Consider the following 10,525-nt stretch of genomic DNA (forward strand, 5'->3'; position numbering starts at 1 on the left):
CCATGCCTGCAGCAAGCATTCATTACTTGCTTGTGCCGCACTGTGCTGGGTTCTTGGGCAAGATGAAGTATGTAGAAGACCCAGGACCTGCCCTCCTCAAGGAGATGAAGCACGTGCGTGAGTCTCCGTAAGGTAGCGAGTGATGGGTATCTAGGAGTTTCACGGCGGCAGGTGTATTTGTGTTTGGGGTAGAGAAAGGTGGGGGGGGCGTGGCTTTCAAACTGAGCCAGGATGACATTTCAGCAGGCAAAGATGATTGAAGGTGGGGTATATTAGTTAGCTGGGTAGCTTGAAACAACAATGTACTGTCACTGCTCTGGGGCCTAGAAGTCTGATAGCAAGGTGACAGCAGGGCCGTGCTCCTTCTGAAGGCGCTAGACAAGAATCCTTCCGTGGCCCTCCCTTGCTTCTGGTGGTTCCTGACATCCTGGCCCTGGAGCTGCGTCATTCCGGTCTCTGCATCTGTCCACACATGGCCGTCTTCCCTGTGTGTGTCTTCTCCGTGTCCTCTCCTCTTCTTCTAAGAACACTACTCATTGAATTTAGGGCCCACCCCAAACTGTGACCTCATCCTGACTAGTTAAATCTGCAAAGACCTTATGTCCCAATAAGGTTCCATTTTGAGGTTCTAGGTGCACATAAATTTCTGGGGGACACTATTGGACCCCCTACATGGGGGGGAGGAAAAATTTAAATCAGTCAGGTAGGTGGGAGCAAGATGTGTTGACAGTGTATTCAGGTGTTCTGAGGGGGGCTGAAGGGAACAGGGGACAAGGCTGGTAAGGTGTGTTCTGGCCAAATTAGGTAGGGCTTGGATACCAGTGTAGGAGTTCGAACTTTACTCAGTAGGCAGATGGGAAACCAGGGTACCTGCTGAATACCAACTTAGCAAAGATTGAAGCCAAGGATTGGTAGACCCAATTCTTTGAGAAACTTAGGTCAGATCAACATTTGGTGAGATTGGCCATGATTGGACCAGTTTGGAAAGGGAAAAATTAGGCCCTGAGATTTTTGTTTGCTGGAGAAGTTTGGAGGTAGGACTTTTGGTGGGTTTTCGTTCAATGCAACAAATATTTATTGAACATTCACTATAATGCTAGCATTGTTTTAAGCTCTAGGGGTACAGCCATGAAGAGTCAGGCAAGATCTGTGCACTGAAGGAACTTGAACTTGATAGGAAGGGAGACCGTGAACAGGGAATAGTTTCATGAGTACATTTCCACTGAGTTTGTCAGTTTATCATCATCATTGGAAGCATGATGCCTCGTGCACAGACAGCTTTGCCTGTATGTACCTTACACACCTGTCGTGCACCTGGAAAATTGGGTACAGATTGAATTACAGGGATGAAACACAGTTTTGCCAGATATTTCTATTTATAATTCTGGAACTGTGTAATCCCCGATTCTGGTCTCCAGTTGGCATATTAACTTAAAGCTTCTGCTTCCCAGCCCATAACCCCAATACATGGGCAAACACTGAATTTAACTGAATCCTGCTGGTGGGCATCTTTTGGGAACAAAACTAATCTCCCTTAATTTACCTGATGGGTATCGTTTTTCTTATGGAAAAAAAAAAAAGCTGCAGTGCGATTGCCAGTCTTTCATTTTATTCAGTGAAATTACACATTCCCTTCCATCCCCACCAAATACTTTTGCCGGTTAGAATGAGAGGTGTGGTTCTTTGGTGCTCAGCTTTCTCTGGCTTGATGGTGGCAGCCTGGCTAGCATTAGGATTAATAACGTCTTACCAGGAGCTGTTGTCCTTACGTTTATGTGTGCCTGTTTATGGTCATATTTTAGAATAGTTGTTCTTTAGGAACTACTGTTATCTTCTTAATGGCTTTCTAGTTCTTAGCTTTTGTCACTCATTTGGCCGAGAGTAACGGGTGGGGCTTTGGTTTGGCCCAAAGAGGGTCTCAGGCCTGGAGCAGGATCATTTGCCTACGGAGTTTGTTGGCGTGAATGACTTCCAGACCTCTCCCTACTTCGTTCAGACTTGGCACGTTGCGGGGAGGAAACCCAAGTGTGTTGTGGTCTGCCTTTCAGGAAGAATTTTTACTTGGTGACTCTGGACTCCACAGTGATGTGGTTTTTCTCTGTTTTGAGCAGAAGTGACCCTCCGCCCTCCCGGTAGTTGCAGTTTGGCAGATTTTTCCACTGAGCACCTCGGGAGTTCGACAGCACGCCCTTCTAGGCTCTCTAGCACCTCAGTTCCCACAGGCTTCCGCGGGGCTTTCCCCCTGGGTTTCATGTCCAGCTGCAGCACCAAGCGGCTTTTGAGTAGGAAGAGATGAGAGACACAATCTATCTTGTAGTCAAACTGGTGAAGTCATAATATTTTTGCAGCCAGCTCTGGAAGCTGAGTCACAATGAGTGTGATTCAAGCCTTGATTTCTTACCCAAGGTAATTTTGAGAGGTGTGAAGTCAAGAAAGACCCACAGTTGTCGCTGCCTCCATAGAGAAAAAAAGTCCTGAGCCCTGGGCTTCTGTAGCCAAGACAGGGCTCCATCCATACCTGGAAACATTCCAGTCTCTAACTTTATGTCCTTGACTTGCCTCAATAATGAATAACCTCATTCAGAAAACCCTGTCAGTGATTTGCCCACCTTTCCAAGTCTCTCTTGTTTTTTTTTTTTATCTTGGTCGTGTTAGCCATGTGTTTAGAAAGGAGAAAAATTAACTTTTTTTCCCTAAAATGAAGATCTTAGTCAAAATCCACATAGCCCAGAGACTGGGAATGTTGGTGATGTCTTCGTTTGGAAATGGGAAGAAGTCTGATGTTTCAGAGTGAGTAAGTAAGCAGGAAATTACCTCTTATCTGATTGAGAAGATACTCGAAAGAAGTCAGAGAGAAATGGTTGCCTTAGACACTCCTGTAGCTTTGGTACTCTTTGGTACTCTTAAACGATTAGGAATCAAAGGCGCATAAATAAACAGCGTGCAGATCGGATGTTCCAAGAGAGTTCTTTTCGGGGGTGAAGGAGGAGGGCCCTGGCACAGGTCAGGCAGGGGACCTGTGCTCCCAGGTCACAACTTTGTTCTGAACCAGAGGCGTGACTTTGAGGACGAGTCCAACAGGCCAGTCCTCAGCTTCCACACCAGTAAACTACAGGTAATAAAACCCGACTTTGCAGAGTGTTTTGAGAATAAAAAGTTAACCGTGAGGGTAGAATGCCTAACAGTGCTTGAAACAGTGAGCTCCAGGCAAATCGCCATGGTCATTTCCATGAATTATTATTATTTAAACTCCAGAGTATTTTGAGTGCTCCTGACTTTGTGTAAAATTCACTTAGACACACATAGTGAAATGGGAAACTGCAAAGAAAACTAACCAAGGTGGTAGAGGAATTGAAAGGGAGGCCTATAAAAAAAAAACAACCCCAGTCTGAAAGAAGTGATTCTTTACGGGAAGAAGTGAAGACAGGAGGCTGCTTGCATGGCTGTCTCCAAGGTGTTGGAGGCTTTGTCCCAGGGACTGTTATCCAGCTGTGGTCCGTCTCCACGGAGGTCAGCAGACCCAGAGCGCACAGCACGGGCCAGAGACGGAGCGTGCACGAGGCAGAAATGACACAATCCAAAGTGGGAGCCAACACAGAGCAAAGGAGGGGTGCAGTCTCAGGGAAGGTGCCAGAAAAGTTCGTGTCCGCACAGCCCGTGAGCTCCTCAGGCATGGGGCTGGTCCCAGGGGTTCAGCCTGCTCCCCTGTCTTGTGCCGTGGGCGCCTGCTTGCACGCGTGTCTTACCCAGAACGGCTGTGGGGGTAATGCTGGGCACTTGGTGTGGAGCAGTGGTTATCGGCCAGGGTCAGGGTGCATTTGTCTGGAGGCATTTTTGGTTGTCACCCCTGGGGAAGCGGGGTGCCATGGCAGATGGTCGATAGAGGCCAGGGATCTTCATAAACATCCTACAGTGCAGAGTACAGCCCCCAGAGTCAAGCCTTATCTGGCCTCAGAATGTAAATAGAGCTACTGTTGAGAAACCCCGGGCTGGAGGAGTTGAACGGCGTAGCATGGGCTTTCTTAAGGCTCTGGCTGGCTTCTGCCAAAGCATTTTTTTCCTCCGATTACACCAAACCATAGAACTGAATGGTTAGAAGACTGTTAAACATTTGCTATTCTAAGAAAATGTGTGGATTACATTATAATCATGTGTTTCTTAGCTGTCTGCTCTACTTTGGTTTAAAAATATTTATATTTCTAAATAAGCGACTGACTCTTTGTATAGGGAAAATAACATATGCATTAGAGCTCCGGGGAGTATGTAGCAGACATCACCTTCCACGCTCCCTCGGGCCAGCTTCTTGCGGGCCAGTTAATCGCCGTATTCAAGGACTCCCTCGGCAGGGACTGCCCTGCCGTGAGAACGGGGTGGCTGAGGCTACAGCATGGCTTTGGGTGGGGAGAATTCTCCAGGGGCCAACCCCGGCCAACAACAAAGGGAGGGCTCGCAGGGAGCGCTGCATCATTGCACAAAACACTGATGTCTGGAAACGGTGCTACTCAGTGACTCCGAGACTAAATCACGCTTTCTTGACTTAATAATACATTGCTGTTTCTAAATAATATAAGTATATGTTGTGTGCGTCCATTTGTAAACTTCCAGAGTCTTCCGAAATCCAGACACAGCATGAAAACACACGCTATATTTGATCCTTGCATAAATAGCACAGATTTTAATTTTATCCCAGTTATGGATATCTGGCGCGTGCGCCGATACTCTGGGCAGACTGGTGTGAAATTTAATTTGAGCAGTTAAACACAAGGGTGAGAGAGTGCAAAATAAACAAGCACACGCATTTCCAGCCCTACAGCATTTGGTATGTTAATGGGAAAAGCACCCAAATCCTCTCTCTTATTTTTTTCCCTTGTGACAATCAGATTACAGATTGTCTGAAAAGGCACAAATCCTCCCTATCTCCCACGCCACCCCCATCTCTCCCTCTACCCCCATCTCTCCCTCCACCCCCCGAATGTTGCCCGCAGCCATTTCATTTGTGAGCTTCTACTAGAGCTGGAGTTTCAGGGAATGAAAACATACAGGTCCTTTGCTTTCAGATTTGTTATTAGAGATTCCCTTGGTTTCAGGAAAAGGAAAACCGTCTCCTTGAGAACCTCTCGGAAGGGGAAACAGGAGTGGAACTGGCAACAGTGGGACATGAAGGGTTTGCTTTGTGACAGGCAGGGATGCAGATCGCAGCAGGGCCAATTACAACGTCTGTGAGCTTTGGAAAGTTATTAAGAGCCCCGTTCCTTGCTTTACTGACCTGTGAAAACAGGAATACCTCCAGCCTAAGAGGGTTGCCAGGAAGGTGCATTGTTGGGGCACTCAGGTGCTTGGGAACTAGGGATGTCTTCTAGGTCCAGCCCAACTAGCACCTAGTGAGGAAGTGGGAGGTGCTGATAGTCAGTTATCATTACTGTGGATAAACCGTGGCCGCCTCCATTCAGGAATGAGCAAGCACCTTTCAGCCTGCCCACCTCGCTGTAAAGATCACTCTGGGGATTAAGTGCACCAAGGGCCGGTGGTCCTTCGAACACTTACCTGGGCCAGAGGAAGATGCCGTTTGGGGAACGGAGGGCGGGGCGGCGTGCATGTGAGTTCTCGGACACGGGCCCGTGAGAGGTGGCAAAACCGGCTGAGTTTCTTCCTGTATTCCAAAGAGAGCGCGTGCGGACCATCAGTAAAAATTTCCATCTTTCCAATTCAATTTGTTTCCGCAGAAGAGCGAGTTGTCCCCATCGAAGTGTCCCGTTCCAAACTGTCCAGATACTTGCAGGGAGTAGTTTTCCGCTGCGATAAGTGTACCTTCACCTGCTCCAGTGACGAGAGCCTCCAGCAGCACATAGAAAAGCACAATGAACTAAAACCTTACAAATGCCAGCTCTGCTACTACGAAGCCAAGCACACGGAGGAACTGGACAGCCACCTTCGGGACGAGCATAAGGTACCCGCCCGTCTCCCTGCCCCCGACCCTTCGGCAGCCCCGTGGGGACGGGCCTGGCGGGGAGCCAGAGCTCGGGGTGGGCGAGGCAGGCCCGCGGGCTGAATGTTGCAAGGGCGCTTCCGATCAAAGGAAGGAGGTCATTTTAGAAAAACTGGAACACAGAGATGGGGATAAGGAAAACCCCCCCCATGCTGCCACCCAGGTCCACCTGCTTAGCGTTTGTTCTCTCTTCTCTGCCCATTTTCCCTTGTTTTACGTAAGTCTGGTGATACCACACGTGAACTAGCGTGTCACCCTTTAAAAAAAATTTTTTTTTTTACTTAACAACCTAACAGGAATATTTTTCCTGTTAAAATAATATTTTTTAAAATGTTATTTTAAATGTATCGTCACAGAAATTGACCAACTTTTTCTGTAAAGAACCAGAGAGTCAATGTTTTAGGCTTTGCAGGCCAGATGGCCTCACGGTAACCACTCAACTCTGCCCCTTGTAGCAAGAAAGCAGCTTACAGACAAGACAAATGAACGGGCATGGCCGTGTCTCCGCGACCCTTTATTTACGGAAGTAGGCGGCAGGCTGAGGGCCCGAAGTGGCTGGTCCCTGTCCTGATGGCCAGCCACCTTGTCCCTCAACCATGTAGGTCGTTTCCAGTATTCTCGCTAACTACAGAGATTTTCCAAAGCCTTGCTATTTGTGTCTAAACACTATAAGGGCTGTAAAAGACGTGTTTTGTTTAGGGAGGAGGATTGATAAAGAATAGATCAGTACCAGACCTAAAATCAAGGGTTTGTGGAAAAAACTTCTCTTCCAAAGGTCTGCTGATCAGAAGGCAGAATCCTATAGCGCAGCTTCAGAGGGCTTATGTGGCACATGGGGGAATTGAGGTGCTTGCTTCTGGTTCTGTGGATTGCCCAGAGTGCAGAGGAACTACAATTTGTATTTGTTTCTTGAAAAAGAAGCCCATTGAAATGTTTTCTAATTAACCCCAAAATATTGAGGGAGTGTTTACTTAAGGCACGATGAGATCGTTTCCTTTTTCTTTGCTCTGTGTCCTCCTCTTTTCTGGCCTTGCCAAACCCCAAGTTATCAAGACTTGAGTCCAAATCATCTGCGCCAAAGGGTTAGACCTTTTCTTCGGGGTGGGAAGAGAGAGAGAGAGAGAGAGAGAGAGAGAGAGAAGGCTGAGCTCCATCACCCATCCACAGTGAAAGGGTTTTGTGGTCACTTTTCTGCTTGGGAATGCATTCATTTTCTAATGTGTCTGCCCAAAAATGAAAGCAGAGAAGAAAAGCCTGAGTTCACCTCACTGAAAAACTTTCATAGCCTTTCTTAGTCAAACTTCCTGGGCATCTCTGCCCTCAAACTCAAAGGATAATCACTCATACATTTCAAACCAAGCTTTCTACAGTTGTGCACATGGATCTTATTTACGCACCCATCTCACATCTTGTTATTACAGTGTTCAAGGCTTTGGGATGGTATTTTGGGAGAGAGCAAACGAGGAAGATAAATTCTCCCGTTGTTACACAGTTGCTGTGGGTCACTGGTGAGAAGGTTAGAACCATTCACGTGTGGAACCGGGGGCTTCCCGAGCAGGCATGGAAGGTTGGGGCTTCAGGATACCTGTCAGGCCAGTGGGTTGCTCTGGAAAAGAGGGCCCCAGTTTAGAGCTTCTGGAACCAAGCACCAGAGTTTAAATCTTCTCTCCACTGCTTACTATACAACTTTAGCAAGTTACTTAAATTTCTGTATCTATTTTCTGGTTTCTAAATGGGAATCGTTTTATCTTTCTCAGAAGTTGTGTGAGACCAAACAAAGTCGTGGTATATCCCACACTTTGATGTGGCCCGGTATGTTCCTCAGTCTACTTACGAATTGAGCTGTGGTACCCATCAGAAAGGTAGTTGGGTTCCCAAGGAACTAAAATATATTTAAAAATCACTAATTATACCTTGCATCTTAGATACGGTCTTTGATGTTCTATTTTCACTATGCCATGTTATGTTCTTTAATTTTACTCTTTCTCGTGGTTGACCAGCTTAGTAAGTCCAGTGAGCACCTAATTGAGGCTAAAGAATTGCCACTTCCAGCCTGCGTGGCGATTTTCCTGTCGTTTCAAGTGTTGTTAAGTTTATGAGACTTGTGCTTGTTACTGACGGCAGCACTTCCTATTTCTTCGTTTCTAAATGATGAGTACAAAATGTATTTCGAATTTTTAAAATAACTATCCAAACACTTCTTTTATTTTTCAAAAGATTTTATTTATTTATTTATGAGAGAGAGCGAACACGAGCGGGGCTGAGGGGCAGAGGGAGAAGCAGACCCCCCACTGAGCAGGGAGCCATCGTGGGGCTCGATCCCAGGACCCTGGGATCGTGACCTGAGCTGAAGGCAGACGCTTAACCAACTGAGCCACCCAAGGCGCCCCCAAACACTATTTTATAAACAAGGATAGCAGTGCTGCTGAAATGGAAGTTTTGACTGGTAGGCAGTGATATACACTGGTTAAAAACCGTCATTCATTGGGGCGATTTCAGCATTTATGAAAGCAGTATAAGGGTGTCAATGTACAATGAGCTAACGTGAAGTTTGCTAATAATCCAAATAAAAGTCAAGGACCTGGGCACCTGGGTGGCTCAGTCACTTAAGTCTCTGCTTTCGGTTCAGGTCATGATCTCGGGGTCTTGGGATTGAACCCCGTGTCATGCTCCCTGCTCAGTGGGGAGCCTGTTTCACCCTCTCCCTCTGCCGCTCCCCCCAGCCCTGCTCTTTGCCTCTCAAATAAATAAAACCTTTTTAAAAAAATGTCAAGAACCATAAGGCAAGAACAAGAAATTAAAGGCGTAAGAATTGGAAGGAATGAGACCACTTGCATTCACAGACAAGGTGACCTTTGCATGTAGAAAATCCTAAGTAATCTATATATTAAAAAAAAAAAGCTGCAAGGATATTAGTGAGTATAGCAAAGTTGCAGGATATAAGGTCAATATGCAAAAAATCAATTCCATGTCTACATACTAGAAATGGAAATCTGAAAATGAAATTTGATTAATTTCATTTACGATAACATCAAAAAGAATAAAATAAGGATAAATTTAACATAGGAACTGTGAAAGCTGTAAACTGAAAATTACAAAATGTTGTTGAGAGAAATAAAAGAACTAAGTTAATGGAATATATACTGTATTCCTGGATGAGAGGACCCACTATTGGCAATTCTCCCCAAATCGATCTACAGATCCAACGGAATCTCTATCAAAATCTTTTTTTTTTTTTAAAGTTGACAAACTGATCCTAACGTGTAAATGCAGAGGACCTAGAATAGCCTAAACAGTATGGAAAAAGAACAAAATTGGAGGACTTCACCCTTTCTGATTTCAAAACTTCCCTTAAAGCCACTGTACTCCAGAGCATGTGGTATTGGCAGAAGGATAGATGCATGGATTGGTGATGCAGAAGAAAAACTCCAGAAATCAGCCCTCATCTAGGTGGTCAGTTGATTTTTTTTTTTCCACCCAAAGGTACCAAAGTAATAAGGAAAGGATAGTTCTTCCACAAATAGTGCTTGAACAATTGGATATCCACATACAAAATAATGATCGTTGACCCTTAATTCACTCCCAACACAAAAATTAAATCAAAATGGATCATTAACCTCTCAGTCTACGAACTGAAACCATAAAACTTCTGGAAAAAGAGTAGAAAAACTCCCTTGGGTTAGGAGAAATTTTCTTAAATAGGATACAAAAGCTATGGACATTAAAAGAAGAAAAATAAGGGGCGCCTGGGTGGCTCAATTGGTTAAGCAACTGCCTTCGGCTCAGGTCATGATCCTGGGGTCCCGGGATCGAGTCCCACATCGGGCTCCCTGCTCGGCAGGGAGTCTGCTTCTCCCTCTGACCCTCCTTCCTCTCATGCTCTCTGTCTCTCATTCTCTCTCTCTCAAATAAATAAATAAAATCTTTAAAAAAAAATAAAATAAAAAAAATAAAAGAAGAAAAATGAGTAAATTAGATGTCATCAAATTTTTGCTCTTTGGAGACACTATTAAGAAAACAAAAAGGCAAGCAACAGATTGGAAGCATATATTTGCAAAGAACTTTTACAACTCTACAGTAAGAAGATAATTCAATTACGAATGAGAAAAAAATGTGAATAGACACTTTACCTGTGAGGATACGCAAATGGCAAATGATCACATGAAAAGAGGCTCAGTAAGCTTCATCATTAGGGAAATGCAAGATAAAACAACAGTAAGATAGCACTACCCACCCGCGAGAACGGCTAAAATTAAGAAGACTGATGGTGCCAAAGTGTTGGCAGGGATGTGGAAAAACTGGAAATCTCATACAGCACTGGTTGGAACATAAAATGGCATATTCACTGGGGAGCACTTTGGCAATTTCTTTAAAAGTTAAGCATACACTTACCATCTGATCCAGCAAGTTTACTCTCACATAAAGCGGATGGATAAACAAAACGTGCTATATCCATACTATGGGATACTACCTATCAATAAAAAGAAATGAGTCTGTGGATATATGGAACAACATGGATAAATCTCAAGACCATCATGT

At 45.1% G+C, this 10,525-nt stretch overlaps 1 protein-coding gene across 14 annotated transcripts in view; it reads left to right on the forward strand.

Moving 5' to 3' along the window:
• Positions 1 to 10,525, forward strand: part of ZNF462 (zinc finger protein 462) — a 135,688-nt gene that overhangs the window by 106,737 nt on the left and 18,426 nt on the right. For 13 of the 14 annotated variants that reach the window (XM_045882848.3, XM_064579304.1, XM_064579305.1 and 10 more), the window contains one exon: positions 5,724 to 5,947. The exons of the other annotated variant lie outside the window; for it this stretch is intronic. In XM_045882848.3, the coding sequence (XP_045738804.2) occupies positions 5,724 to 5,947 (224 nt within the window). The remainder of the gene's footprint in view (positions 1 to 5,723; positions 5,948 to 10,525) is intronic. 14 annotated transcript variants of the gene reach the window in all.

This window comes from Mirounga angustirostris, unplaced genomic scaffold, assembly GCF_029215605.1.
Source record: "Mirounga angustirostris isolate CCGP_5_RB_7025 unplaced genomic scaffold, mMirAng1.0.hap1 SCAF_15, whole genome shotgun sequence".
Classification (NCBI taxonomy): Eukaryota; Metazoa; Chordata; class Mammalia; order Carnivora; family Phocidae; genus Mirounga; species Mirounga angustirostris.